Source organism: Ruditapes philippinarum, unplaced genomic scaffold (genome assembly GCF_026571515.1).
Source record: "Ruditapes philippinarum isolate M1 unplaced genomic scaffold, ASM2657151v2 ctg2893_1_1_1_1, whole genome shotgun sequence".
NCBI lineage: Eukaryota > Metazoa > Mollusca > Bivalvia > Venerida > Veneridae > Ruditapes > Ruditapes philippinarum.
Genome location: NW_026863028.1, coordinates 75,930 through 89,492, shown reverse-complemented (window position 1 = coordinate 89,492; position 13,563 = coordinate 75,930). Strand labels below are relative to the sequence as shown.

The 13,563-nt window shown below is 32.7% G+C and overlaps 2 protein-coding genes across 2 annotated transcripts; both read left to right on the top strand.

Annotated features, from left to right (window-relative positions):
• Positions 1-162: 162 nt before the first annotated feature.
• On the top strand, positions 163-3,184 carry LOC132720939 (toll-like receptor 2 type-2). Its single transcript, XM_060705186.1, has one exon. It carries the CDS (start codon positions 741-743, stop codon positions 2,202-2,204), a length of 1,464 nt encoding a protein of 487 aa, XP_060561169.1. The 5' UTR covers positions 163-740; the 3' UTR covers positions 2,205-3,184.
• Positions 3,185-9,664: 6,480 nt separating this feature from the next.
• Positions 9,665-13,001, top strand: LOC132720937 (toll-like receptor 13). The gene is made up of 2 exons (XM_060705183.1): positions 9,665-9,805; positions 10,647-13,001. The coding sequence occupies exon 2, from the start codon at positions 10,685-10,687 to the stop codon at positions 12,800-12,802; it is 2,118 nt and encodes a 705-aa protein (XP_060561166.1). The 5' UTR covers positions 9,665-9,805; positions 10,647-10,684; the 3' UTR covers positions 12,803-13,001.
• Positions 13,002-13,563: the final 562 nt, after the last annotated feature.

Here is a 13,563-nt window from a genome sequence, read left to right as displayed (position 1 = left end):
GAATTAATTGATTGTCTTAAAACTTCAAAAACATTTATATTATATGTTACAGTTGAAGACATTGTTGGTCAAAGTCAAGCTTCTTGAGTGGACAGCGCATCTTTTTCATTTCTTAATCCTCTTTTGGGGTTTTTCCTCAAATATGGAATGTTCTAGATTAAAAAGGGAGAAAGAAGAGTCAATATGGAAATATTGCAAAGACAAAGTGGATCATGGGCATCATACATTGAACTGTAGTCACCAAAATCTTAAATTCATACCTAGGATCACAGATAAAATAGATACTTTGATTTTCAGTTTCAATCATTTAACCAATATCTCACAGGAAAACTTTGTTAACATCAGCTATCCGTTGCTGATTTATGCGCTGTATATTGATAATAATAGCGTAAGGAGCATTTCAAGTAACGCTCTAGACGTGTTTCCTAATTTGCGTTTGTTAGTTTTGTCATACAATCAAATATACTTTGACAATTTAAAACATTTGCTAGGTTCATTATCTTCTAAAAGATATTTGATGCGCTTGGAAATAACTGCAATCAGCACAGTCACCCTCAACGAAGATTTATTTTCATTAATGAAAGAAAATCACATCAAAACACTCGTGGCTACAAATTATTTTACTGACACTCTGGATATGAAAATATTCAAGAATTTTAATCAGCTAGAGACTCTATATATCACAAATAATCACATTTCAGAAGTTATATTATCCAAAAAAAAAATATCTACATAAGTTGATGATTGGTAGAAATAACTTGAGAGCACTCCCGGACTTCAGAATCAACGGCAACGCATCAAACTGTTTCTTTCCACAACTTGAGTTACTAAGTGTAAAAGATAATGACATACAAGAAATAAAATCTGAATATCTTAAATGTCTAATATCTTTAAGACTCCTAACCCTCAATGGAAATATAATAACATTATTACCGAACAATTTCTTGTCAGCTTTGTTGAATATCAATACAGTACAAATAATAATTCCAGGAACGAGATCTTTGAAAGTCGAACCATTTGCCTTTAACTCGTCCTCGCTCGTGTCACTTTCACTACAATATCGTTATTCTGCTTTGACCATTTTCCAGTCCTTGAATAATACCTTTAAGTTTTTACCGAAACTCAGAAAATTGATAATAGAAGACATTTCAATGTTGCGGTTAACCAACCAAGATATTATTGGATTATTTTCGCCGCTTCATAACTTGCGAGAACTGCGTTGTTTTAGCTGTAAGATATCATGGGATCCCAAAATTATCTTGAATCTAATGAAACATTTGGACACTGTTAACTTTCAATCAAATTTGATATCAAAATTAAGTAGTGAAACATTCAAAGATAACAAGAATCTGAGAAAGCTGGATCTACGGTATAACCAACTTGGACATATAGATTCTACAGCTTTACCGATTTCACTTCTAAATAAGTTGCGCCATTTAGACATCAGCAAGAATCCATTTGTTTGTGACTGTAACCTGGAATGGTTTATTGCTTGGTTGCAATCAACACACAAACCTGGAACGATTGCAAGATACCCAAAGGAATATATATGCCACCTTCCAAATGAAAAGTCAAGAAGGCGACTCTCTGGTGTATCTTTTACGTATAGAGAATGTCATCCTTGGAACACGTGGATTTGGGTCGCTATCATTGCATCACCTTGTGTTATTGTTATTTGCATTATCATCATAGTTGTATATAGGAATCGATGGAACATTAAACATTATATCTATTTAATGCGAAAAAGACGAAACTACCAGGTTATTGATGGAAATGATTTTGTATATGACGCTTTTGTTGGTTATGAATCGGAGGATTCAGCCTGGGTACGCCGTCGACTGTTACCAGTACTAGAGGAAGAAATTGGCCTGAAATTATGCATTCATGAGAGAGATTTTCAGCCTGGTGTGTTTATAAACGACAATATTGTCACAAATATGGACAAAAGTAGAAAAGTATTACTTGTTCTTACCAATGCCTTTGCACGAAGCGGATGGTGCATGTTTGAATTAAAAATTGCACATTCTAAACTGATCGAAGATGAAACAGAATTAGTGGTCATTTTGTTGGAGAAAATTGATGGAAGAAATATGAATCATTCTTTGAAATGCCTATTTGATACAACAACGTACATTGAATGGACAGAGGATTTGGTTGGTCAGGAGTTGTTTTGGGAGCAATTGAAAACTGTTCTTGTGAAATGATTGCGTAACAAAGTATAATAGCCACTGTATGTTGGACATTGATCTTATTAATTAAGAAGTATAGTGAGAAGATATTTCTTTCGTTTGAGTGAAATATGGAATCTATTTTCACGAAACATGAGAAAAGTCCATATTTTTTCACGAGCCGTAGTCGTCAAAGTATATTTGACTAATATATGGGGTAAAATTAAATAATTGAAGATATTTATAAATTATCATTTTCTGCGGTTTTATATTTATCTTTAAAAATGAAAACATTAAGATTACCTTTGATGGCAAACATTTGAAAAATCATAGTTTATGATTAGAATAAAGAGGGGTCATATACATTAAACTTACAAAATATCATGCCCTGCTACCCTTTTACGTCGTTTTACTAGCCTGTGTTTAGATATTAAACAAAGAAAATTATCTATGAAATCAGTGATGTCAACAAAATTCTAACATTTTTACGAAACACAGTTTTACATGATCCAATGTCAATCAGCCACCATGAAACAACATAGTAGCAATTGCAATTTGGGTAAATATACCAAAGTGTTTTATCAAAACGATGTCGCTGTTTTTTAAGAAGATTTTTTATATGATATGACAGAATGGGTGAGAACATGACCTGGAAATTTGCACACAAACTGTCTGACCAGACCTACGTCAAATGATACACAAATCTCAGACATATATTTCCAGTCGCGTCCTGTCAAAAGACCTCTGTGGACTCATTTTTATATTTCTTTTTTATTATATATATAATTTGTTTCACACTTTATCTATTTTATCATTTTTTTTCTTATTTTTTGTTTGTTTTATATGTTTAGCATAAATATGATATTTTTGTAAATATGTGAGTCAATCACAACATTGTAAATATTTATTATGATTCCTATTAGCTATATATTGAATAAGTGTACGTACCTAAATTGAATGATCTATATCATCAGTGAATTACCGCTTATAATTTACAAATAAAAGTTACAATGTTATTGTTTTTGTCAGCCTTTCTCCGCCATTACTGTTGACATTATAAGACACTTTATCAGACATAGATTTCAACATTAATTTGCAACAAGAAAGGATAGTACACAAATGTACACAGGTTTGTTAACTTTTCCCCGCAATAACCAACGATGCATCTGGAAAGAAAAGAAAAGAGATTGGTCGGAAGCAATTTAAACGAAATAAAAAGTCGAACATCGCATATTCGATTTTATTGAGTCTGTTCATGAGAGTGTAAATGAGTTCATCTCTCACGCCCCATAGCAACGGTTAAAGTGGTTTGCAATACTCAACAGTGAAAGCATGTGAATAAAGGATTCCGGTGGAAAAGAAAAAGTAAAAGAAAATTGAAATAAAATTGGGATGAAATTACACTAGGTAATTCGGTCTGAAAAGAAAGATCCCACATATTAGGAGAACAAAATAACAAGTACATATAGTACTTTACATATAGGCTTCCAATAATTCGAGGGCAAACACACATAATGAAACAATAGAACAATGCAATCTTATTTTTTGTACTTTTTTTTACTTAAAAGATACAAATATTTTTCATTTATTCGGAATGTTCAAATACATTCAATCAGAAAATATATCATATCATCCCAGCCTTTTATTGTCAATAAATTATTTGGAAATCAGTGTTGGCAATATAATACAAACACTTTTTACTAAGAAGATCTTTATTTCATCTAAGGTTGCTCAGTTGCCATAAGATCAGATAAGAGCAAATGCATTTTACTTTAAAAATAAACAGAAGCTGTCAATGGCTGATCATGTAAATTGATATTGTAATAAAAGCCCAAAAGTTAGAAACGATGTGCACACAATTTTCGAGATGACTTTAGTGTGGTGCTGTTATAACAAATTTCCGCATGCCTTATTTGATAAAGGTGGCACATATTGTTAATTTATTTGACCGATTCAGTAGAAATTCCGAGGAGTATGAATGTTATAAATGAAATTACTCTATTGGTTTAAGTTTACAGTTTGCAATACATGAATCATTTTATCGATATTAGTATGAGCCAAAAAGTGAAAGGAATAAGGCCGTTAGAAAAAAATCTGGTAAAGAAGAGATCTCCTCGAAGCAATGAAAACAACAAACTCATAAGCTGTATTCGAACTTCAGCGCTAAATATGCAGGAATCAATGATCCCAAATACACAGAAAAATAAATATAACGACACTGAAGAAGTGTGTGTACAGGGCAACTTATACAGCTACTAAATGTCGCTTGACAATCACTGTTGTGAAGTATAAAAATATTGTGATCCCTCGGAAGCAATGATAACAGCATAATCATTTAAAAACTGCAGAGAAATTTGCATTAATATTACGCAATTTCTAAAGAACCAAAAGCCACCCTTTTATGTGTGTATCGACTGTACTCTGTTATTGGTTAACGTTTTGTTCTTATTAGCTCACCTGAGCATGCTCAGGGTGAGCTTTTAGGATCGATGATTGTCCGTCGTCCGTTCACATTTAGTTGTTAACACTCTAGCGGTCGCATTTTTGCCTCAATCATCATCAAACTTAATCAGGATGCTTATCTAGTTGATAGCTCGGGTGAGTTTGAACATGGATCATCAAGGATGAAAAACTAGGTCACCGGAGCTAAAAATAGAAAAACCTTGTTAACACACTAGCGGTCACATTTTTGCATCAATCATCATCAAACTTGGGCTGGATGCTTGTCTAGGTGATAGCTCAGATGAGTTCGAACATGGGTCATCTCGGATGAAAAACTAGGTCACAAGAGCTAAAAATAGAAAAACCTTGTTAACACTCCAGCGATCACATTTTTGCCTCAATCATCATCAAACTTGGTCAGGATGCTTATCTAGTTGATAGCTCGGATGAATTCGAACATGGGTCATCTCGGATGAAAAAGTAGGTCACCGGAGCTAAAAATAGAAAAACCTTGTTAACACTCTAGCGGTCACAATTTTGCCTCAATCATCATCAAACTTGGTCAAGATGTTTGTATAGGTGATAGCTCGGACGAGTTCAAACATGGCTCATCTCAGATGAAAAAGTAAGTCACCGGAGCTAAAAATAGAAAAACCTTGTTAACACACTAGCGGTCACATTTTTGCCTCAATCATCATCAAACTTAATCAGGATGCTTATCTAGTTGATAGCTCGGATAAGTTTGAACATGGGTCATCTTGGATGAAAAACTAGGTCACAGGAGCTAAAAATAGAACAACCTTGTTAACACTCTAGCGGTCACATTTTTGACACAAGTGTCATCAAACTTGATCAGGATGCTTGTCTAGGTACTTGCTCGGATGAGTTCGAACATGGGTCATCTCGGATAAAAAACTAGGTCACAGGAGCTAAAAATAGAAAAACCTTGTTAACACTCTTGTGGTCACATTTTTGACTCAATTGTCATCAAACTTGTCTAGGTCATTGCTGGGAGTAAATCAAACATGAGTCATCTCGGATGAAAAACTAGGTCACAGGAGCTAAAAATAGAAAAATCTTGTTAACACTCTAGTGGCTACTGTTGTGATCCAAATATCCTGTAAATTGGTCTGAAAGTTTGTTTTGATGATTTCAAAGACAAGTTCGATAATGTGGATAATCCTTGTTAACACTGTAGTGGTCACATTTTTGACTCACCTGTCATGAGACTTGGTCAGAATGCTTGTCTAGGTAATTGTTTGGATGAGTTTGATAGGTCAGGTGAGCGATCTAGGACCATCATGGCCCTCTTGTTGTTATTATCATGACTGCCCTTTTTGTATACTATAAATACACTGGAATACTGCAGACACGAGGTATTTGCGCTGAAAAGTTTTCGACCTGAAAGGTATTTCTTAGCTTCGCAAACAAAAAATTCACAAGGAGCAAGGTCAGGTAAATACGGAATACGCCTTGAGCGATGCCTAATTGTAAAGTTAAAAGATGACATTGGCTAAAATTGTTGCGGGTTTTGTTTTTTAAAGTGTTTGTTTATTTTCGAAGAACTTTTGTCATGTAGAATTTTGCATCAACAGATATGCCTTTTATGTTCTTTAGGAATTCCAGTTTTTCTATTTTGATAAATCAACTTGTAATGAATTCAGCTGTTCTTTTTCGCTGCCTGATTTTTTCTGTCTGTATTGAAGAGCTAACATAATTCTTTCATTAACCATTTTAATGATATCCGCTATCATTGCCTCTAACACTTGCACATTTTAATGAACCATCCAGCTAGAAAAATATGAAACTTAAGATGGCAGACTCAACACGCAGGAGATCAGATTTCAATATCTGATCAAATTCGTTTTTAAAATACTTTCTAATATAAATTGCGTCATTTAGATAAACAATATATTATTTGATTAATAAATATATGTAACGCAACCAAAACATGGGACCACCAACAAGCAGGACACCAAACAGGACAGGGCACACGCGCAAAAACAAAACACAAAACAAACAAAAAACGGACGCGATGTCGACAAGGTAATTAACGATGAGCATTAATTAAAAGACCTACAAAAGGTGTGTATGAGGCAAGGACTGGGTGGGGAGTGGAATTGTAGAAAATGAACTAGTGGGAAAGGGAATATATTCATCGTAAACGAAATAACAAGAAGGGGCACAAAAGAGTGAAAATGTTGAAAGTCGATTGACGAAATGTCTCAATGACGAAAAAGTAAGGCTTTGGAAGCTTACTCATTATGTCTATCATTTACTACTCAACTTCAACTATAGCAAAGAAACCTAGACTTACCTCAGACTTGTATTTTTCCCAAAAGTATCCATCTCTTTTGTGTGCGAAAATATTCAATGACTTAATATTTTGTTTCATATTATACTAATAGAGGGAAATCAGTTATTTTATCAATGTGTCACTGGACTCTTTTAACGTCTACCTTTGCGAATTAGAAAACAAACATAATGATCGACAAGACTTTGAATCTTAATATCGTAGTCATTTAACAACCACAGATTTAAACAACAGATAAAACAAATAAAATAATTATAGTTTGTGTAACAGGGTCTTATATTTAAGATCAGGTCTAAGGAACAAAACTCTTGCTTACTGTTGAATTTTATAATTTTGCAAAGGGAGACAAATTCGCCGGTTTTGTCTGATACTTTTCAAGGGAGATTACTCTATAGGTTTTAACTGATTTTATCTTATGTTTACATTGATTGGATCTGTGATTGGATCTGTGGTCAGTATTCTTAGAATTCAAATGATTAATTCACGGATCATTGATTTTAAGTTATTTTTATGTCATGTGATTTCTTAGTAGGAAAGGCCATTGTGCCTTTGTTGTTGTAAATAAGAGATGTCAGAAAATTAGTGTTTGTGGTCAAGTTCTTTATTTATTTCTTTATTTCAGTTGGTATGTATTTATCCTGACTGCTGCTGCTAAATGCTTTATTGTAAATATGGAGAATTGCATTTATTGTGATTCTTTTCTATTTTGGTCCAGTCCATTGATTGTGAAATTTATAAATAAGAATGAGTTTCAGAATGTTATGTATCTATCAAAATCTGGAAAGAAAGTGATCCCTCGGAAGCATTAATCACAACAAAATTACAAGAGAATTGCAGACTCGGTTTGATTGAGTCTGTACACGAGAGATAATGAATGCGTGTAACATCCCTCACGCCCCCTATCACCGGCTTGAGCGGTACTCAATTCTCAACACTTAATAGTGCTGGCATCAGTGATGCCGAAGGACCAAGTCACTCACGATTAATATTTAATCTTGCAGTTAACAGTGAATGGTGTGATAGAAAGAAAGTATCAGTTATAAGATTGATGTACTACACTCATCCCTCAGATGGTAAGTTACATGTGTTGTATGTATTGTTTAAAGTGTAATACATGTATATTTATGTTAAATGTGTGTATAATTCCATAATCTATGCATATGATATTTAAGGACAGTTGCTAAGTTTAAAGGACTGATTGGCCACTAGACATGCAAATGATTATGTTCTATATATTTGAGCACATAAGATATGATATCAATTAATGTTATACATTGTTTCTACTTTATTTTTCTTTATATTTACATATTGTTATATACTTATTTCAGACTGTTGTTTGTACCTTTACTTGATGTAACAACCTTACAGTAATTGAAGATGGATCGTATATAAACATGATAGAAGTTAATAGCTGTTTGTTGAATTAATTTAACAATCCCGAACCTACCTGACCCTCAGGGGCTCGGATAGTGATATATCTAAATTGCGCCTACCACCCCTATTACATTTGTAAACACAACCATTATAACGTTATATATGAATTTAAGATAAAGTTAATGGAATACATCAAAACATTTAACAAAACGACAGATTTTATTGCTTTAGTGAAGAAATTCTTTCTATTTATGATTTCAAGTTCGGCATTTCTTACCTGTTCCAGAATAGTTGAATAGTTTATTTTATAACAAAGAAGGAAATGGAAAACTCAAGCCAAAATACAGCTAGGTAACTCTCATTGATAAAGTTATTACTCATAATTATCTGTTAGTAAAATATTTGTCCTTGACTTTCGTCAGTTTTAAATTTTAAATATCAATAATTATACAGCTAAAAATAATCTCCCTAACAATTAGAATGAACTCTTAAAAAGTCGTGTTATATCAATATTTCTAAAATCATTTAACATGAATGCTACATAACGTTTTTTGTAACCTTTTACATTTAATAAGAAGTAATCGACTTAAATATAAATATCCAGTTCAACAATTTGAGCTTCTTCCTTTCAGAAACATATCATAAATCATTACCGATGATAGCAGTGAAATAACTAGTCTTTTCTAAAAGATAGTTAAATTCATAATATTTTAAGAATTTAATTTAAATTGTTGTATCTTATTGATTTATAAGTAACCATTTATTGTGTCTTTATTGGGTAAAGAAATCAAACTGATTTGTTCTTAAAGGAGTTTACTTAATATTTTTCGACAAGCTACAATGAAAGTTATAAAGGATTTTGAATGAGTAAATGTTCACTACTGAATTTATCTAACGAGTTGAATAAAATTATATTTTGCGAGCCTCTAAATGAAAAAAACAGGTTAACTTTAAAAAGGTATAATTTTAAAATATTTAATGCATGAAAAGGAAAATATTACTCAATTACTTCCGTTGTTATTTCGATAATCTATAAGTGACTTAGTTAGAATTATTAATCATTAATTTAATCGATTGTTTTTGTTTTCAACTAATTTGTCACAGGCATACATAGCAATAAATTAATTAAGCTACAGAAACTTAAACTACAATACATTGTGTTTTTTCTTTGTAAAACGGAAGTTTCTGATTACTCAGCTTGACTGTTTTATAAAATGAACTCTAATAATTATATATCTCGAAAGTACGACTCGTATATTGATGCAAATGTACATGATTTGTTTGATGACTATGAGCCTGACTTACGGTTTTACTTATTTACTTTGTTGAATACATAAGTGTTTATCATTGTGTTTTCAGAAAATCTGACCCCATACACATCAACACTTAAGCACCTTCTTTATTTAGACGCGTACTTATAACCAAAAATAATTTTAGCTAAATCGCAGTGAATATATGCTGTGTTTGTCTCTAACAAAAGAAAAGTAACTTAGCTGACTTGAATGATGTAAGTTAAAACTTTTTATAATACTTTTTTTTCAAGACAATTTTAGCTAATCGCAGTGAATCTTTGTTATTTTTGCCTCTAACAAAAGAGAAATGATTTAGCTGACGTTAATGATGTAAGTTAAAACTTTTGTAATACATTATTTAAAGGCACATTATAACTCAGAATCGAATTTTGCCTTTGTTAGATGCTTGTTAACTCGGACACACAGTAGCGTTAAAGCGAAATACTTTGCCATGAAAATTAAAAAGAAGTATTTTGACATCCATACAAAATACTAACACACTATTACTGTACAAAGTGCCAAAAGTAACAGAAGATAAAATGGTAATTGAAAAACGTTTTGGCAACTACATGTGTGTAAATGTACACAAAAACTTTTCAGAAGTAAAGATAAACGCATTTCATGGACATTATTGGCCTCCAGATTTGAGTGTGCTTTTGTAACGTATAGCATTTGAGATCATACTAATAAAACAAATAAAAAGCCTAAGGGATAGCACACTGGCAATTTGAGTTTGTTTTTGTTGCGATAGTTAAACGCGTAATCTTTACTTTGTTTAAATGAAAAAGTAGTTTAATAAAAAGGTTTTAAATAAACAATATTGATACATCTTTTTAAAATAATTATGATAAAGTTTGTAAGAAATCTAATCTGAATTTATATAATTTCTACATACGCTTTAGTGCCTCTGAATGCTCTGTCCTAAAGAATACAAACTCACGTGAATCATATATCATACCAATTAGATGTAATCTATACCAATTAGATGTAATCTCTACTCACTGGAAATTAATTGATTGTCTTAAACATCGAAAACTTCTATATTTTATTTTACAGTTGGACGAACATTCTTGGTCAATGGCAAGCTTCTTGAGATGACAATGCAAATCGTTCCTTTCTTAATTCTCTTTTGGGGTTTGGCCCCGGATATGGATTGTTCTCAATTACAAACGGAGAAAGAAGTGTCAATATGGAAACATTGCAAACAGAAGGTCGATCATGGATATAATACACTGAACTGTAGTCACCAAAATCTAACGTTCATACCTCGGATTACAGATAAAATAGATACTTTGGTTTTCAGTTTCAATCATTTAACCAATATCTCACAGGAAACCTTTGTCAACATCAGCTATCCGTTCCTGATTTATGCGCTGTATATTGATAATAATAGCATACGAAACATTTCAAGTAACGCCCTAGACGTGTTTTCTAATTTGCATTTGTTATACTTGTCATACAATCAAATATACTACGACAATTTAAAACATTTGCTAGGTTCATTGTCTGAGAAAAAATACTTGAGCCATATAGAAATGACTGCAATACGCACAGTAATCCTCAACGAAGATTTGTTTTCATTGATGAGAGAAAATCACATTAAAACACTGATGGCTTCAAATTATAGTACTGACATTCTGGATATGAAAATATTCAAGAATTTCAACCGGCTAGAGGTTCTTGATATCACATATAATCACATTTCAGAGGTTATATTATCTAAAAATAAATATCTACGTTCGTTGTTCATTGGTAGAAATAACTTGAGAACACTCCCGGACTTCAGAATCAACGGTAACACATCAAACTGTTTCTTTCCACAACTTGAGTTACTAAGTGTAAAAGATAATGACATACAAGAAATAAATTCTGAACATCTTAAATGTTTAATACATTTAAGACACTTAAACCTCAATGGAAATATAATAACATTATTACCGAACAATTTCTTGTCAGCTTTGCTGAATATCGAGTCAGTTGAAATAATGATTCCGGGAACGAGATCTTTAATAGTCGAACCATTTGCCTTTAACTCGTCCTCACTCTTGTCACTTACACTACAATATCGTTTCTCTGCTTTGTATGTTTTCCAGTCCTTGAATCAGACATTCAAGCTTTTGCCTAAGCTTGTTAAAATAAAAATAGACGGAATTTCTATCTCGCGGTTAAGCAACAAAGAGATCGTTGGATTATTTTCGCCGCTTCATACATTAAGACAACTGCAATGCTTTAATTGTCTGATTTCGTGGGATCCAAAAATTATTTTGAACCTAATGAAACATTTAAGTAGAATTGACCTTCGGTCAAATATGATATCAAAATTAAGTAGTGAAACATTCAAAGATAAGAAGAACCTAAGATACTTGAACCTACGGTTTAACCAACTTGGACATATAGATTCTACAGCTTTACCGATTTCACTTCTTAATAAGCTGCACCATTTAGACATCAGCAAGAACCCATTTGTCTGTGACTGTAACCTGGAATGGTTTATTGCTTGGTTGCAATCAACACATAAACATGGAACGATTTTAAGATACCCAAAAGAATATATATGCCACCTTCCAAAAGAAAAAACGAGAAAGCGACTCTCTGACGTATCATTTACGTACAGAGAATGTCATCCCTGGAACACGTGGACTTGGGTCGCTATCATTGCATCACCTTGTGTTATTGTTATTTGCATAATCATCATAGTTGTATATAGGAATCGATGGAACATTAAACATTATATCTATTTAATGCGAAAACGACGAAACTACCAGGTTATTGAGGGAAATGATTTTGTATATGACGCTTTTGTTGGTTATGAATCGGAGGATTCAGCCTGGGTACGCCGTCGACTGTTACCAGTACTAGAGGAAGAAATTGGCCTGAAATTATGCATTCATGAGAGAGATTTTCAGCCTGGTGTGTTTATAAACGACAATATTGTCACAAATATGGACAAAAGTAGGAAAGTAATACTTGTTCTTACCAATGCCTTTGCACGAAGCGGATGGTGCATGTTTGAATTAAAAATTGCACATTCTAAACAGATTGAAGATGAAACAGAATTAGTGGTCATTTTGTTGGAGAAAATTGATGGAAGAAATATGAATCATTCCTTGAAATGTCTTTTTGATTCAACAACGTACATTGAATGGACAGAGGATTTAGTTAGTCAGGACTTGTTTTGGGAGCAATTGAAAACTGTTCTTGTAAAAAAATGACAGTGTTTCTACTGCATGAACATATTTAAAGATTGTAGTCATTGCTGAGGGATCTGCCTTTTCCCGTACTTTATCTGTTTACTTTTAAAATAAAACTGTCGCATTTTCTTTTCTATTGCACATATTGCATCTTCAACAATGTTGATTAGTGATGATAAAACATTTTTTTAGCACAGGATATTTTATAATTAAACAATGTTTACTTACTGTGTAGAACGTTTGTGTTATACATGATACCTTCTCCCATAACCAGATTTTTATACTTCCTGTGTGTCCGCTCAGACAGTATAATGTGGCTAGAGGGACAATAGGTAACTGTTCTTTCTCTTTGATGTCATTGTTATGTGGCTATCTTCTTTTGTGTGGTTATAATTGAGAGAAGAATAGAGTAGCCACATTATTACTGTACCGTTAGAACATCCGTACGTATGTCCGTCCGTATGACCATCCGTCTGTCCGTATTTTCTTGTCAGTAACATAACTCTGAAACTACAAGGGGTATCAACCAGAAACTTTGTAGGCAGATAGATCTCATTATTATGTTAAAGAGCAATTCTTAAGAACCGCAACTCTGCCTTGCCTTATTTTGGAGTCATTGACATTTTTCCATTTTTTAACTTTGTTTTTGTTTTTCACAATGTTAGCATTTACGATATTTGTCGACAAAATTAATGACTTGATTAAAATTTAATAAATGATTTTTGATTTGATCAATTCAGTTGAAAATGTTACACATACGTGACTTAATCGATTTTCAAGCT

What these genes read in the sequence shown, in the direction of transcription:
- LOC132720939 (XM_060705186.1), top strand. Translation starts at nt 741, where the DNA reads ATGATTGGTAGAAATAACTTGAGAGCACTCCCGGACTTCAGAATCAAC.
- LOC132720937 (XM_060705183.1), top strand. Translation starts at nt 10,685, where the DNA reads ATGACAATGCAAATCGTTCCTTTCTTAATTCTCTTTTGGGGTTTGGCC.